This window comes from Brachyistius frenatus, unplaced genomic scaffold (assembly GCF_029030835.1).
Source record: "Brachyistius frenatus isolate BFR_SWC_R1_liver_20210118 unplaced genomic scaffold, ASM2903083v1 Contig_285, whole genome shotgun sequence".
In the NCBI taxonomy this organism is placed as follows: Eukaryota; Metazoa; Chordata; class Actinopteri; family Embiotocidae; genus Brachyistius; species Brachyistius frenatus.
In genome coordinates this window covers 13,245-31,101 of record NW_027210884.1, presented here as the reverse complement: position 1 = coordinate 31,101, position 17,857 = coordinate 13,245, and the positions used below count along the sequence as shown (strand labels likewise).

Sequence of the window (17,857 nt, the reverse complement as noted above, 5' to 3'; positions counted from 1 at the left end):
AATATAAAGTAAGATACGTAGCCTAACTCAATTAAGTTAACGTCGTAGATGGAATAAAACAAAACGTGAAAATGAACTCGAAATCGATTTCATCAACACTAAACTTCCCGTTCAATGTTTAAACCCAGAAAATTCGGAGATGATGGGAACTGTGTGCAATTATTGGGGCTTTCTACACGGACCTATTTGGCGAAACTCAACCTCCACTTCCTGTTTTGTTTTGTTTTTTCTCTCTGAAGCAACAACGTGGATTCAATGCAGCTCACCGGTGCGCAGTGACCGTGTTAGAGCCCCCATTCACGTTCAACCATGCAGATATCCAGTGTAAATGATGTGAAGATTTACAATTTAAGCCACGGGAAGTCTCTCCCAGAGGTAAGATGTCGGGCTCCTAATGCGCAGCGATGTTTCCCGGAGCTCGAGCTTAGCTTAGCGAGCTAACACAAACTCACGTTCAGTGACACGCTGCCTTATTGAAACCTCAAATAAATAAACGGAACTAATTGTTTTGTTTTGACAAAATCCTAATCGGCTCCGTCTCGTTGATACAGTGGCTGTCAGATCGGAAGAAAAGACAGCTCCAAAAGAAAGATGTTGGTGAGTTAACAGCGATTTAAACTTTTTTTTAAAAAAAAACTGCTTTATTTTCTCTATAATGTGTTTTTTTTTTGTTGTTTTTTTTCCTTCCAGACATCCAGCGCAGGATCGAGCTCATCCAGGACTTTGAGATGCCGACAGTGTGCACCGCCATCAAGGTGTCCAGGGATGGTCAGTTCGTCCTGGCAGCAGGTAGATGAGCTCTGCACACTCAGTGCTCCACAAAACAAGTGATGATGACATGATTTTGTCCCTCCGAGGGGACATCCTGTCTCAAGGTCATTTCTCTTTTTATTCTCCTCTCTTTCCAGGCACTTACAAACCCAGGATTCGCTGTTACGACACCTATCAGCTGTCCCTGAAGTTTGAGCGTTGTTTGGATTCAGATGGTAAGATGGAATATCAAAATTAATCATTACCTTTTTATATATACATATATATATATATGATTTATGATTTTCCTTTCCTCTCTCAAAGTTGTGGCCTTTGACATCCTGTCTGACGACTACTCGAAGGTGAGACGCTGAGAACTTCAGCCGTGCTGCTGGAATTGTTGGTTTTGATGTACGATCTGGTGACATGATACATGCAGATATGCCAGTTGGATTTGGTTTATAAGGTTCATGATTTGTTAATGCTTAGTATTGTCGTGCCATTTCTAAAATATACAAAATGCAAACGGTACATTTATGAACAGCGGCCTGATTCGCACAGTCGCCTCCCGAGGGTGGATATTGAGATGCGTCCGCCACTCGAACACCCGTTGTGTTCGTTTCAACTTTTTCCGTTTTATTTCGGCGACAGCCTCATGAAGCCGGTTAAGAGCTTGTCAACGGTATGCAAAGTTTTCATCAAGGCAAACCGTGGCGATTTTGAGGAATTTAAAAATCCATCCACCTATCGCCTACACCCGCTTTATCCCGAACAGGGTCACGGGGGGGGGGGCTGGAGCTTATCCCAGCTCACAGAGTACACCCTGGACGGGTCGCCAGTCCATCACAGGACCAACACATAAGAGAAAGACGGAAACAAAGACCATTCACGCCCTCATTCATACCTAGGGGCAATTTGTAGAAACGCCAATTCACCTGAGACGCATGTTTTTGGATGTTGGGAGGAAGCCGGAGAACCCGGAGAGAACCCACGCAGGCACAGGGAGAACATGCAGACTCCGCACAGAAAGGTCCAGGCCCGGATTCGAACCCTGCACCATTTTTGCTGTGAGGCGACCATGCTAACCACTGTGCCAACCAGAATTTAAAAAATACGAAACATATTTTGCTTTGTTTGGTACATTTTCTGGTTATTACATAATTCCCTGTTTTATTTAATAGTTTTCAATATTGTCCTACAATGTAGAAAATGGTGAATATAAAGGGGGGGGGGGGATCATTGAATGAGAAGGTGTGTTCAAACTTTTTACTGTTTTAAACAAAACTGCCTTATTTTCCCACATATCTTTTGAGAATACTACATAGCTGCCGGGACAGTTCTCTTCACATCTTTTATTGGGTAATCTTGATGTATATCACACTTGGTTATGGTCAGATAACACTGTGACATTTGTTAAAGTGTCGAACCAAAATGCAGAGTGATTTTTCAGGATTTTCATTAACTGTTGCCTTTTAAGTTCCTTATTTTGTTGATTTCTGTTTGTCCGTTCAGTTGGTGTTCCTGCACTGCGACCGCTACGTAGAGTTCCACTCCCAACACGGACACTACTACAAGACGCGTATTCCAAAGTTCGGACGGGACTTTTCTTACCACTATCCTTCCTGTGACCTCTATTTTGTTGGGGCGAGGTAAGAATTATGATTCGACGTTGTGCACCGAGAGCAGGCGGCAACCTCCCGGGCTAAAACACGGTGCGCCAGAGCCTGCAGTTCCTCGAATGGCCATTGGACGCTGACTCCAAAGAGCGAGTCGATCCTCTTCGACTCCCGTGTTAATGTGCTCAACTTCACAGCAGAAATAAACACGTTTACAGCCTGGTACAAAAAATGTGTTCGCTGTCTAGAGCTAATTACACCGTAATAAACTTACGTTTTATATAACTCACTTATTTAAATTGTATTGAGGCTTAAAGTTATACATCATTTAAGGCAGGGCTGTTTTGAGTGACAGGTGGGTGCTGTCTGCAGGTTACACACATTGTGCTGCACTAGCTTCAGCAATGAGGATTCATTTGGACCACCTCACCTCAGCTCAGCTCAGCTCAGTCCACCCCAAAACCACTTTTTCGCACTGCAAAGATGGCAACGACCAGAGCCACCCAGAACTGAGCTCTAAAACTGCTCTTCAGGAAGCCTATGCCGCGTGAATATTTTGTATATACAGTCTATGATTGAAACCTAGTTGCATTCAGGTGTGTTTGTAGACTCCTGTACGTGTCGTGGGACTACGCTGATAGAGAGAGTCCATTAATGGTTTGAATGTTGTCTCTTTCAGTTCGGAGGTGTTCAGACTGAACCTGGAACAAGGGCGCTTCCTTAACTCACTTCAGACTGATGCCGTGTAAGTACAGCAAAGCATTTCCCTGAACTGCTGACAGATTTTAGGTTCAAAGATAATCCTTTAATCTGGTGTGTTCTGATAGGAACTAATCAGCTGTCATGGCTCTCAGTAGGACCGTCACCATCATATTTTAGTTGATGTTTAATTGTCATACGAATAGTTGCTATTTTTTATTTTATTTTTATGTTTATTGTTGCCACTGTTGTCGTAAAACTATTCCAGTTTAAAAATGCACATACACCTTGTAAAGGAGTTCATTATCAGCATCAAACACTGGAACAGATAAATGCAAATTACATTTCTGTTTGCCTTTTAGTCTTCGTAAACAAAAAAAATACACTAGGTCATTAAAACATGAATATCAACTTTATTATTCAAAGCCTATGACTGAAATATATAAAGAAATTACTGACTGATAATCAAAATAAACAATGTACTATGGTGGCGCTAATGTGCGATTAAACCACAGCAGAAAAAGGGGAAGCAACTCGTCAAAACTAAAACTGGGGAAAACAATGTCGATATAAAGATGGAAATATTTTGGTTTTATCCAGCTGTGTTCATACAGATTAACGGAAACGATTCCAACAATTACGAGAAATGATTGCAGCCTGCTCAAATAATCGTGATCAGACGATTCTCCAATAATTGTGACAAACTTGGCTCTCAGCTGATGTTCACGATGCCTCTTTTTCGTGACCAGGGAGAACAACGTGTGCGATATCAACCCCGTCCATCATCTGTTTGCCACAGGATCCTCGGAGGTAACTGCCATCACAGGCTGTGTGTGTGTGTGTGTGTGTGTGTGTGTGTGTGTGTGTGTGTGTGTGTGTGTGTGTGTGTGTGTGTGTGTGTGTGTGTGTGTGTTTTCAGAAGAACGAAGCGATTGCACGGTTTTAACCTTTCATTGGTTGTTCTCAGTAAGAAGCCAACAGCTTTAACAAAAAAAATAAAAGAAAAGAAAAGAGGGTGCTTTGAAAACTCCGGTATGAAAATGTAGCTGCACACCGAGTGTTTTCATATTTGTAAAGAAATAAGTTTGGTATTTTCCAGTTTTGAATTCCCCAGTGTCCTCTTCACGTCACACACCAGCTGGGCTGACAAAAATAAGTGTTTCGCAGGATTTCTGAGTGTCAAAGTTCAACTTTTTTCAAACCGTTTTCGTCTCACTTTTAATTTTCAGCTGCCCACGTTAAAAAGTTGCCGACTACAGCTTTTTATTAGTCTTAAATTCTGTCCCAGTTAAGTATGGCAGGGTGTTTCTCCACCATTATAACATTCGGGCTCAGCGCCCAACTGGTTTAACAGCACCTAAGACAAAAGAACGTTTGAAAGTTTGAGATCGTGGGTTGTGTCGCATATTGATTGTGCAGTCAAGAGAAACGGAGAGAGAGAGAGAGAGAGAGAGAGAGACTGGACACCAGAGCAGAATATTTTGTACAGCTTGTGTGTAGTATATGAAGTATAGCTGTGTGAGTATATCAGTACAGTGTGTGTACAGTTCAATCTATTTGTCATTGAATAAGTGCTGCAACTCCTTAAGACCCAATTCAAGTTCCCTCGTCTACTCTCCTCCTGCTGAAGAACGCAAAGCAGGTTAAACCTGAAGTTAGCGAACCAGACCAGGCGGACGTGTACGGTCGAGCGGCTTATCTTCATTTTAGTGACAATCGCAGCTGAGCTAAACAAAGAATGGAGAAATGTCAGGCTGCTGAGTTCAGTTTAGTTTGTAATATTTATTAAAACGAGACAAACTCTTGTTTAGTTAGTTGCTGGCCGCACCCTCTTCCCCCCCTTCCCTCCCCACCCGATACCGACTGATGTCTGTGTTCTTCTTTCTTTCTAAGCTTCATTCAGTATTTTGATACCAGTCTTTATTAGTGAGATAATATTTAGTTTGTCGTGACTTTGCTGTCGGGAACATTGCTGCTGCTGTTTGAACAATATTTTGTTACACTTAATGTAAATAATTCTATTGTAATCCTGTTCTGAATTTTACCGAAAGGATAGGAAAGTTATTGTCCAAATCCATTCACTATAAGCCTCGTCTTACCAATGTTTTATGGTTATGATTTGAATTACACGCAGTACATTTTTCAAAATAGATGATGACAGTTCATGTTAAAATGCATCATTTGTAGTTGATTAACTTCCCGCCGCGACCGCAGCGCACGAGATCCTGCAGAAACCAGAAGGGAACACGCTGCATGACCACTTGTCGGACTGTGTATCATTTCCTCTGTTCGGTCACCAGGGAAGGGTCGAATGTTGGGACCCTCGCGTTCGGAACCGAGTGGGCTTACTGGACTGTGCCCTCAGCAGCCTGACTGAAGGAGCAGAGTAAGTACAGAACTGTCAAATGATTTCAGATCATCCTATCTTGACAACGCGTATGTAGCCACGTGTCACTTTTCTCCACTGCCTTCATCATCAAGAAAAACACGCTGCAGAAGTATACTGATTTCTTTGATTCAGAGTTGGTATACTTCACTGCTGCAGAGGAGCTACTGTCAGTCTCTGGGACTCCTTTTACCCCCTTAAAACCAGTATTGTGTCGATCTGGTGACATTTCCGGTTGTGTGTTCTTTGACAGAGTTCAGGGTTTGCCTTCCATCACCGCGCTGAAGTTTAACGGCTCCCTCGCCATGGCAGTCGGCACCAGCACCGGTCAGGTGAGCCAGGAGATTCTGTTTTATTTGAACACACTGTGGACGTGTTTTTTTTTTAATTATTATTATTATTATTAGGCTGCTTTAAAGAACTGTGAAATAGAATACACTTATTTTAAACAAAGGCTGTCTTGTATCAGTCTGCTCAAGTGTCAAACGGTGGTCAGAAATCTCCATAACACTGCTCTCTGGCTGCATTGCTTCCTGTCTGGCTGTTTCTTGTTGTGAAGTGTGAGCTCCCCACACGGCGTGAAATTCCACCTCTTCTTCCTGTGATTAGTCAACTCGCAGTGAAGGTGGCCGGCGTCAGAGAGTCTGCTCTAAAGAGTCTGTCTGTTCTCGAAATGAGCTCCGTTTTCACTGAAAAGGTCTCGAGACGGCGCCCTTAATGACGCACAGTGTTTGTTACTTGCAATCAGAAAAAGCGAGAAAGAAAAAAAAAAAAGTCCTCACAGCAGTCCGAGGCAGCATATACTTCCTGCAGGATTCAGAAGACTTAAAGATGTTCTGCTCCTCTTGGTTTCTCCTAAAGGTGCTGCATTACGACCTGCGCTCCAGCCAACCGCTGCTGGTTAAAGACCACTTCTACAACCTGCCAATCAAGTCTCTCAACTTCCACGACCAGCTGGACCTGATTGTGTCTGCGGACTCCAAGATAATAAAAGTCTGGAATAAAGACACTGTGAGTAACAGCCGTTCCAAGACCTGACCCGTGCTGCATGGGAATGATGTCATACTAAGGGTTTGATTTCAGCTTCAGATATAAGAAGTTTATTAACCATTTCGTCGTTTCAAATCCCTGGAAAATGATAAGATGTTGTCAGAAGTCTGTCCCTTTTCATGCAGTAGACGTGAAAACGATGCTTGCTCAAGTGTCCTGGCTGGATCTGAGTCAAGTCTTTCTGATGCCAATGATCTCTCATCTATCTTATCTGTTCACAGGGCAAGTTGTTCTCCTCCATCCAGCCTCAGACCCACATCAACGACGTCTGCATTTACCCTAATTCAGGTGAGAACAACTCGGGGAAGTTCAGGGGAAGTTCAGGCATCACAGCAGCAGAACAGCAACTATACTTCTCTGAGCAAATACACCAACACTAACATGAATAGGACTGCATAACAATGAATTGCATTGACACAAAAATACCAGCTGCTTAAATAATTAGATGCATTTCTAAATTAGCCCGTGAACATGAAGAGAAATGATTTTATTTAGGTTGAATTGGTCTTTTAGTTCACAAGTGCACTTCATGCAGCCACTTTCCACCTCTGGGTGGCGCCATATTATAGTAGAGTTTACTCTTTGACGTGACACTTCCTCTTGCCTGTGATTGCCCGTCAGTTTATCCAACATGACATTAAATTGTACAGTCGGTGAACATTGAAGTCATTGCTGACATCATCCATGTTGACATTAAATTGATGAGGTTTCATCCTTGTAGCTGTTACAGAACAATGACTTGAAGCCAGTTCCCAACATTATAAAGGTCACAAATTCATATGCTTTTGTCTTTGCTGCCTTTCAGTTCCCTGAAAGCTTTCGAACACTCATTATTAAGGCAGAAATTAATTCTTAAATCTTAAATCTGTTCCACAGACCAGTTTTCATTTTCAAATGCAGAGGAACGCTCAGACATGCAGGAGTAGAACTAAATACAGCGTTCACAGATAAGCTTTTTTCAATGACTGTCCTTCATCCGGCCGCACCCCGTGTCTCTTCAACAGGTATGCTCTTCACTGCCAACGAGGATCCCAAGATGAACACCTTCTACATCCCAGTGAGTACAAAGACATTTACACTCATTAACACAGGTCGTGTTCGCGTCCTGCTCACCGGATGCTGCGCTGACAGCACACAGCTGTCTACACAAGTGTCCGTGATTCATGTGATTGTTTAAGGACACGTACGGGCTGTTTATTTTTCTCTATCCTTAATCTGATCGTCACGAGGTCACTGCATGATGAGGGAAGCTGGAGAAAGCTTGTTGTCATCGACAGTCTGCCCTGTGATTTTACAGCGCCGGTTATTAGAGAACATGCGTGTGTACAGTAAACTAGACTTTGCTTTGTGTAAATGGGTAAATTCCTGGCATGGCTGACATTGAATTCATCATCTGTGGCCTATAAGTCCGACATTAAAGAGAAAGTCAAGGTGAACACATTACTTTACATTCCATTACTATTTTGAATTCATGCCGGATCTACTGCTACTTTGATGAGCAGCTAATCGTAGAAGTCATTTTTCAAGCACAAGTACCAAAACTTTGCTCGTTGCAGCTTCTTTCTCTTGTGTGGTAGTAAAATCAATGTCTTCAGATTCTGAACTGTTTGTGGGGTTTGACAAAATATTTAAGGATGTCACTTTGTGCTTTAAGAGATCTTCATACGTTCTTAATAGTAAAAAGTTTAAATTATTAGTAATGCTAATAAGCTCTATTTGCAGTCTCCATTGTTGTTTTTTTTGTTTTTTTTTAAGCTCAGGGTTCATCAATTTCCTAAATGTGCACAAACATGTTATTATTATGACGTTGAGGGAGTTTGAAATTCTCTTTGAGTCTTTTCCAAAAAAAAACCACTCAGATAAAGGTCGTGTTATGTTTACAGTTGACAGATTTATCGATGTTTGCTTAACTTTAAGACTCAAGGTTTGATGACGTCTTCTGTGAAGCTGTGAGGATGAGTTGAGTTGAGTTCAGATCGCAAACACTGATTTGGCCCAGAACACCTTCTCATACCAGAACCTTTTTATGTGACTGTGATTTATTTGTCTTTTTTTATAGTGTCAGTTTTAACGTTTTTAGTAATCTACCAGATAAGTTTCAATAAACTGCTCTCAGCTCCTCGCGTTACCCTGATTGTCTGGAGGTTTTATCAGCTGAGTGGTGATGACACTGAAGAACAACGGGGGGGAGAAGGGGGGGGGAGGTGGGCGCTGGATTCTGTTTGACTTCGGCCTCAGCGGTGGGACGTCATCATCTGCGTGGACCGACAGATTGCACACAGCAGGCAGAAACAGTTTAGTCCATGTCATCCAATCCTTTGACCCCAAGTCAGTGGAATGTCACAGCGAATGAGCTGACCTTTGAACTGCCCCTCTTCAAACGACTTAACTCATACTTAGCTTACTGTTTTGTTCAGTGGTTTATATGTGGGGGTGGCTGAGACATCCATGATGTGAACTGGATATTCAGTTTCAATTTGAACTGAATTTACATCCATGGATGGATAATCACTTATTTTTCGGATCACAGCTTTGTGGCCCGGTTCAGAGCGATGCCTGACTCTGCCTTGAAGGACAAACCGCGCGCCACGCTTCCATTGAAAGAGTTATTAAATCAGTAAAGCCACAAGCAGCTGCCTCGTTACTACCGAAGCCTCATTGCTGAACTTTAAAATGTTTCCTCGCCTATTTCTCACAGAATAGTTGCAGTATTGTCAGGTTTGTACAGAGAGGAGGAAAGATTATTTTCTTCTTTTTTTTTTCTTTTCATTTTGCCTTTATATAGTGTGGTAGCGACTGACAGGAAATATTGGGAAAGAGAGAGAGAGGCAATGACATGCAGGAAAGGTTCAAACAGCCGCGAGTTAAACCAGCTGCTGAGAGCATTTCACCCAAACACTCCTTGATGTAGATTGTAAGAATGTTTCTTTTGAGTATTGATCTTGTTAATAACCATGAGTCATTTCACTATCAAAAGAAATGACACACTACAGTGCACCTATTTCCATAATCATTTTTAAACTACTGGCATGTCTGTAATCATCACAAAATCCAAGTCAATTCAGCTTTGGAGCAGTAAATGAAATAACTACATTTGAAAGTTTAATAACAAACAAACAAAAAAATCTATTTTGATGCTTTTCCACAAATGGCCAGACATGTTTGAATATTAAATTTGAGGCCTCTTTGGAGGACATTAATTATTAGTAAGGTATTATTAATTTGCTTAAAATGACTGTAAAGATCAATCAGTTCTTAAAACAGGTGCCAACAACTTTTGCGTTAGGAATGAATCATCTTAAATTCAAATTGCTGTTGACCTCCGGATCACTGCTCACTAGAATCTTACAAGAACATGATTGAAATCCTTGTTTAAAAAAAAAAAAAAAAAAATCTAAACATGACTATATAGCAGCGTGAGAATTGTTCACACAGAAGTAACAGATGTTTTGATTGCGGAAAGAAATTGTCCTTTATTGTTGTGAACATATTTCCATGTATATTTTTCTAAGTTGCACACCGTGAAGCGACTTGACTTCAGATGTTTGTACTGTATCACCACGTCAGCATGGTTCCTTGGAAAAAAAGGGAATTGGCCATTCATTTCTAACTGGAAGGGAAACATGAACAGACACAGTTGGCCTATTTTTGTTTCATCAAATACACGACAGGTTTCGTATTTACTCAACAGTCTAAATCTGAACTGTGTGTGTGTGTGTGTGTGTGTGTGTGTGTGTGCGTGTGCGTGTGCGTGTGTGCATGCGTTCGTGTCCAGGCTCTGGGCCCTGCCCCTCGGTGGTGTTCTTTCCTGGACAACCTAACGGAGGAGCTGGAGGAAAGTCCAGAGAGCACAGTGTATGATGACTACAAGTTTGTCACCCGGAAGGACCTGGAAAATCTGGGTGAGACCTCGCGTCTTGAATTCTACTGTATAAAGTTCACACGGCGTGTGAAATGCATCACCGTAAAGCCGTACAGCCAGCACAGCAAAGATTCCTCCAAAGCCAGCGGGGAGTTTCTTCATTCAGTTAGAAAGCAAAGAGGGCTCGCTATAGGAAAGGGTAATTAAATCCCAGCCCTGAAAGTTATACCCAAAACTACTACGAATCATTGTGAACCTCTCCGCCGCCTTGAGGGTTAGTTCGGATAACGAGACTATCTAAGTAGAGGCCTGGTTAATAATTGAGAGGCTCTAGGTAAGAAAAGTAGAGTGGGGGGGGGGGGTAAGGCGGTTCCAGGGAGTGGACACTGCAGGGGTTGAATGAACATTGGAATGCAGGCTCAGCAGTAAAGAGATCAAATGACAAGAAGAGGGGAGAGGTGGTTGGCTGATGTGGAATAAAGGAAGGGGGGAGGAAGGAGGGGGGTAGCAGTGTTGATTTACAGGAGCCGTGTAATGTGGCCCTGTTATGTAACCGTGAGGTGGATGGAGCACAACCCACTGATGGGAGTTCCTGGGGAGAGCAACTTATTCCACATTCTCTTGAGTCCCTACGTCTTCTGGTCAATTACGTAAAGTCATGCTGATGTAATGCTATTTTACTCCCATTTCAATCCTGAGACAAGCGGAAGACTAGAATAAAATGTAAATCTTCATCGTTCACCCTAAACTACCCAGAGATATGTCGTAACTCCTTTTCAAATGCATTTATCTTCCTTATATCCAAATCACCTGCTTAAAAAAAATGTAGTATTTATGTTAGTACATGTTAATGTCAGGTGTCTTGAGACAATTTTTTTTAATTTAAGTTGTCGTTATAAAACGCCCATCTAAGATTTGATAACATATGACAATCGACTGTCTTAATTCAATATATGTCCTCTTTTAATCAAACACTTTGAAGCTGTTTCATCATTTTTTGTTTTTTCGAGGCAACTTTTCTCTCATGTAACTCCGAAAATAGAAATAACAACATTTATTCTGGCTGCTCACTGAGGTTATATTTAAGCACAGCTATGCTTTGAGTGCTAACATGCTTTTGTTTTCCATTTTAGTTTAGCATGTTATCATGTTAAAAACATGTTAATGAACACAAAACGCAAAGCTGGATGATCTCATTAGTTCTGCAGGGATTTAGACATAAACCAAACTACCTGACAAAATAAAAGTTTGGCCTCAGGATCATCAAAAGTTATGGCATTTCATCTGGAGAAGGTTATAAATGTATGCGGTCAATACCATTGCAAACCATCCATTAATTTAAACATTTCTGAACCACAAATGAACACTTCACGTTAGCACCAGAGGGAAAAATCAGGGGATCCCCGAAGTCACTCGGATTCATCTACTGGGAACCTTGAATTCTCATACCAGGTTTTGTGTATTTACAACTTCAATGTCGTAAATGCTGAGATGTTTCACTTGTATCTGCTGAGGTGCTACGGCAAGAGATCATTCCCTAAAATTCATCCTCTGGGCACCGTAGATATCTAGACCCATGTTTTGGGCATTCTATTCAGTAGTTTTGTAGATATTTCATTAAAAATTTAAAAAAAAAAAAATGTCAAGGTCAGAGAATCACAGAGGTCTGTAGGGTTCATCCTCCATGAATGTCTACAAAATTTCACAGCATCCAGTTCAATATATATTTCAGGCTGGACCAAGGAATCTCTATACAAAGTTCCGCGTATGCTTTAAAGATTAGTCTTTGTTTTTAAAACTGTGTAGAAAATCCTGACTTTAATTTGAATTTTTTTGTCCTACTTGTGCCAGGTTTGTCTCACCTGGTGGGATCATCTCTCCTGAGAGCCTACATGCACGGCTATTTCATGGACATAAGGCTTTATCACAAGGTACCCTGTTAACCGCCGTATCGACCTCATTTTCTGTATTTTAAATGTTTGTCTGAGACTGATCCCAAACACAAGACACAAAAGCTCCTCCGAACGTTAGGCTTTGACTGTTCTGCTGTTTTGGTTTGGCCGCAGGTCAAGAGCATGGCGAATCCTTTCGCATACGAGGAGTATCGCAAGGATAAGATCCGCCAGAAGATCGAGGAGTCCAGAACCCAGAGAGTCCAGGTCAAGGTGAGAGTCTGGTGGTTACAGCATCAATCATTTTGCAGAGCAGATCTCAAGCCCCTGAGAAGTTGTGAGAAAACCACGCAAATCACATATCGCACTGCTTTAAACAGTGAAAAATTAGACTTAACCGGTTTTTGATGATGTCAGTATGAATGTGTGTTTGTGATTCACACCTCGAGGTGATCAGATCACAGCACCCGCTTTCTGTGCATGAAATGATGTGGACAATTTGTTCCCACTGAGACAGAAGCTGCCGAAGGTGAACAAGGAGCTCGCTCTCAAGCTGATGGAGGAGGGTGATGACGAAGCAGAGATGACTTCCAGGAAGAAGAAGGGCAAGGTGGGAAACGCGATTACCGAAATCATCCTTGTTCTCTGAAATTATATGAAGTGATAATTCTTAAGATGCTGTGTTTCTTCATTTATAAGATTGGTAACTTTGTCTTTTGTGAAATGAGACTCAGTTGAAACTATAACCAAACTTTGATTGAAATTAAGATTTGTTTTCCTGTAGGCAGGGGGGAAGAGAAAACCACACAATGCTGCATTCCCAGAATCAGTCTGGTCGTCTTAACCGACAACTAAAACCATTTCTGCCGACTTTTTCCCCAACCTGCAGGCTCTCCCCAGCATCTTGGGAGACGACCGTTTCAAGATGATGTTTGAGAACCCGGAGTACCAGGTGGACGAGCAGAGCGAGGAGTTCCGCCTGCTCAACCCCATCGTCTCCAAAGTCGAACAGAAGAGGAAAAAGAAGCTCCGTCTGCTGGCTCAGCAGGCGGCCGCTTCCCAACAGGTAACGCAGAACTTTATCGTACACAAAGCGTGTGCCGAAACGCAGTGGTAAACTTGCACTATTGGCTCCCCCTTATGAAAGGGAAAATCGGTATGGAGGAAGAATTTGAATTGGTTTGTGCCAGAAGCGCGTTGCATAACTTGACAGTGGTTTCCAAGATTCCATTGTTCTATTAGAAATAGTGTGACGCCGTGACGCCTCCAGACGTTGGTCATGTGTTTCTAACTTGTTCGCATGCCTCTGCAAAGCGAGCTGCGTTCGCCCGCACCGTGTTACATGTCACGTTCATGGCATCCGGCGCGCCAACATCTTCTGTCCAGGCGGCCGAGGACGAGGAGGAGCCCGAAGGGAAAGGCAGCTCCGAGGAGGAGAGCTCCGACGACGACGATAAGAGCTGGGTGGAGGAGGTGAGGGAACAGCGGAGGTTGCTGTGGCAGGAAGGCAGAGATCGCCGGCGGCAGGAGAGGAAGGAAGGAGACCGCAACACTGTCCTGCTGGAGAGGGAGCAGAGCGGAGGAGGGAAAACCTCAAACACGGCCGAGAGCAAGAAGTCGAGTCAGCTTCAGTTTTATCAGATCAAAGCTGGGGAGGAGTTCCGCAGCTTTAATGACATGGCCCGCAAGCAGAAGCTTCAAAAGTACGTCTTTGGAAATGTATTGATGTAACTGTTTGATGTGCGCTGGCTTAGTCGTGGGAGAAACCCAGACTATCGCTCCGATTGCCTCAGGGTTTCCAGAGGAGCACCTTATCTTCATGGTGATAAAAGAAACTCAGCGGTCACAGTTTTGCGAACTTAAACAAATACCAAACACACACACACACACACACACACACACACACACCCCCCATGAAGCTACAGATCACCACATTGCGGTGGCGAAACCAGTGATTAACACACTACACTATAGTTCTGTGACTGTGCTCTTCGTGTACCGTTTGCTGTATTGTGTCTTGAGTGTCATGTGTTCTTCCAGGACCTCTCTGGAGGACCGCCTGAAGCTGGAGGAGCACACCGGACCCAACAACGTGGCTGACACTGCAGTGGGCAGCAAACAGCTGACGTTCACTCTCAAAAAGGTACGCTGCTTCATTTGGTGCATTTCCCGTCGTCCCGGCTGTAAATGTGCTCTGTCACTGCATCATTCAAAGCAGTTGGAACATTTCACCTTTTCCACGGCCGAGACAACGCGTGCGTGAGACGGTCTTAATATCTATCGCCAGTTTTTTTTTTAATGTTTCGCACAACCGAAATCAGCTCCTGCGCTTTGTATACGCTCATCCTTAATGTATCGAATAGGTATGTTTTTGCTGGAGCTCCCTTCATCATGCATATCGTTTACAAGTCCATAAGCCAGCGTGAGGTACCACCAATAACATATTCAAGACAGTTGGAACTACAGTACAGGAGGGGCGATCAAAACATTCTGAGACCGCATCTGTTGCATGTGAACGGTGCGCAGCAACACAACGGGCACCGAGCAGGAGGAAGCCATCGTACCCCAAGCACCTAAATCACACAAGAACTTTTTATATCTACCTTCTGCAGAATGATAGAAAGCTGCATAAGCGCCGTGCACACGAATATCCTCATGTGTAATGAAGCAGGGAATCAATATCCATAGAAAACATTCAAAGATAATCGGGCCGCATCATTGAGATATATGCCAGATTGAAGATATGGAATTATCCTTTAATTAGCATAATGACAATAAATCGGTCAATAATATAAACCATGTAAGGATAAGACAAAGGGAACCGCAAGACTCTTTTAAAATAAAAAAAAAAGTACTAGTTGTTGTACAAAGAGTGTTGTGTTGGGTATATTATCACCTGACTGGGGTTTAAATCTGACCTGGACCCTATCTGGAAGAGAGGAATGTCTTGTTTCCCCTCAGCAGACGGCCTTTTAACGCGCGCTATTCTGTCGTCCTCTGCAGTCGGAGCAGCAGACGAAGCAGCAGCAGGCGGAGCGGGAGCACCACGAGGAGCGGAAGAAGCTGAGGCGCTCGGCCGGACACCTGAGCAGCGGCCGCGGGAGAGGCTGGGGCGGCAGAGGAAGAGGACGAGGAAGAGGCCGCCGCTGAGGAAAGGCCACCAAGTCCTCTGTGACAGATGAGGCAGATGCTGCAGAAGCCTCACAACAAATCTACGTTGTGTCGCTTCTTCCAGGAACTCAGCTCTGGTGGTCTGATTTTAAACTCTGATCAGCGGTGGGAAGGTTGGAGACATGCTGCACCTCTGGAAAAGACAGAGGCTGACACTGATGGACAGACAAGGCTGTCCTGCTCCCGGGAGGGGGGGGGTCTGGGCCGTGTGTTTTAGTTATCTACAAATTCAGAGCATATAAAAAAAAAGTAAAAAAAAAAAAAAAGGTTACCTGTGATATATGAATGTAATACCAGGAGCTTATCCTTAAGTGTCCTTCGTTCATTGTCGCAGGGGTGGCCGCAGCGGGAATAAGACATGAAGAGCTGAAAGGACTTGACGCGACCTGCTTTGTCGCATCTATTTTCTTAAAACGGCATATTGAAGCACATTTCAGTTAATAAGGGGAGAAAAGGAACAAACAATTTGGATTTTTTTTTTTTTTTTTTTTTTTTTTTTTTTTTTTAATGCTATTTGATATTACTGTACATTAATCCAACATTGGATTAACAACACGTGCACTATATATTATATTTGGTACAACACATTTGCCTGCCTACATTGTCTTTTTGTTGAAAATCAAACTCCCCCCCCCCCCCCCCCCGGGCCAAAGCGACTGAAATTATCTCAGGGCCAACTAAAGAGGAGCATGCTTCCTCTGCAGCAGATTACTGCTTGCTTATGTCAGCAGTAAGAAGAGGGAAGGAGAAAAATGTGAATGAGATAACACCCCCCCTACCCCCCCCAACTGCAGTTCTTGGAAAAAGGAAGGACTGCCTGGGTGTCCTTCCCATCCCCCCAGTGTGCCGATGGCGTGAACCCTCTCTCTGCTCCGGCATTGGACCGTTTCAAATGCGAGGGAGGTCCATTTTAGCCCTCGGCATGCCGACCCTGGCCCACCCCCCCACCCCCGCCCCCTCACTCCCTCTACCCCCCCCCCCCCGGGCTCATTTGATGTCACCATGCTTTTCCACTGTGATACATCTGTAAGGTTTTGTGACAGCAAGGCGAACACTTCATGCAAGATAATTGTAGTAAACTGGCATTTAAGAGACAAGTTGTACACAGGACGTTTGCTGCTAGAGCCCTGGAAGGAATAGTTTACATTTTTACATTTACATATTTCACTTTCATGTCGTAAGTTGAATACAGCCAGCTGCTCATTAGCTTCGTTAAGTTCAAATAAGAACCTCCACAAAAGAAGAAGAAGAAGAAAAAAAAAGTTTACACTGCTCAGACCACATTCGGAGGTGGTTCGGGGTGCATACAGTTGCATTTGCTTTTAGCAATGTCAAAATAAACGTGTCTTGGGCCACGTTGAAGGACCTTAACTCAACTGATGTCCTTTGAAAAAGTAATTGACATAATTAATAGAAAGAAAAAAAAAATACCTGCATGACTAAAGCAACAGTTTACTGAATAAAAACAAGCTGTCTATCTGACGCTTGTTTCACCAGAGCCTCATCTGTGTTTTGGGTTGTGTTGGACTTGGTTCTCCTGCTAGTACAAAGTCAATATGTGTCAGCCCCCAGTCCTGCGTGTTCTTTAATGAGGCAATAGGAGAATATGTCAGGCTTCAAGATATTTATTGAACAGCAACAGAATAATCAGTTTACAGAGCTCTGGGTCCAGACTATGTTTCCCTGACCGCAACAGAGTATGTGTCAGTTCACGAAGTCTGACCTCCTGACCCAGTCTTATAGTCCAGACACCAAAAAGTCATGTGTATTGATGTGTCCTTTGTTGGTTGGTGGAGGCGGTGGTTGTCTTCCTTCACACCCTGGAGTCCTCCAGACAGCCCGTCTGTTCCTGTTTATGCCTCAAAGAACAACAGTATGTGACCCCGCAGGTTGCCGACCCCCTCCTGTGACCTTTTGGTTTGGCACAGTACTTTCACTCTCATTCACACATTCACAACCGCACCCTGTTGTCTACACCTTCATTCACCACCTTTCGTCTACACCTTCATTCACCACCTTTCGTCTACACCTTCATTCACAACCTTTCGTCTACACCTTCATTCACAACCACACCCTGTTGTCTACACCTTCATTCACAAACACAGCCTTTCGTCTACCCCTTAGGATTAATAGTTGACAATACGACCTATATATAAGTAATATGATATGGCATATATATATATATATATATGTTGTATTATTGTAAACATAACCTAGCACAGAATCGCACAGTTGTTGTTTTTTTTTTTTTCCTTAGTTTATCTCGTTTGTAATTTCGGACACATATCAGACCCACAGCTTTGAAAGATGTCGGTAAAGAGCCTTTCTAGGGTGACGAGGAAGCTTTAGGATCTTTAAGGCTGTCATCAGTTCAGTGTTTAGCTGAGGCCTTGTTGACAAAGCTTCAGCCTAGTTTACTTCCTTGTGTTGG

The 17,857-nt window shown here is 43.1% G+C and overlaps 1 protein-coding gene across 1 annotated transcript; it reads left to right on the top strand.

The window, feature by feature from the left end:
* Positions 1 to 220: 220 nt before the first annotated feature.
* Positions 221 to 16,013, top strand: nol10 (nucleolar protein 10). Its single transcript, XM_069722310.1, has 21 exons — positions 221 to 375; positions 552 to 597; positions 691 to 789; positions 909 to 986; positions 1,075 to 1,112; positions 2,263 to 2,399; positions 3,046 to 3,111; positions 3,815 to 3,875; positions 5,366 to 5,451; positions 5,705 to 5,783; positions 6,313 to 6,462; positions 6,723 to 6,789; positions 7,506 to 7,558; positions 10,277 to 10,403; positions 12,215 to 12,294; positions 12,430 to 12,528; positions 12,773 to 12,865; positions 13,145 to 13,321; positions 13,642 to 13,958; positions 14,296 to 14,398; positions 15,259 to 16,013. Exons 1-21 carry the CDS (start codon positions 310 to 312, stop codon positions 15,403 to 15,405), a joined length of 2,169 nt encoding a protein of 722 aa, XP_069578411.1. The 5' UTR covers positions 221 to 309; the 3' UTR covers positions 15,406 to 16,013.
* The last annotated feature ends 1,844 nt before the right edge of the window (positions 16,014 to 17,857 follow it).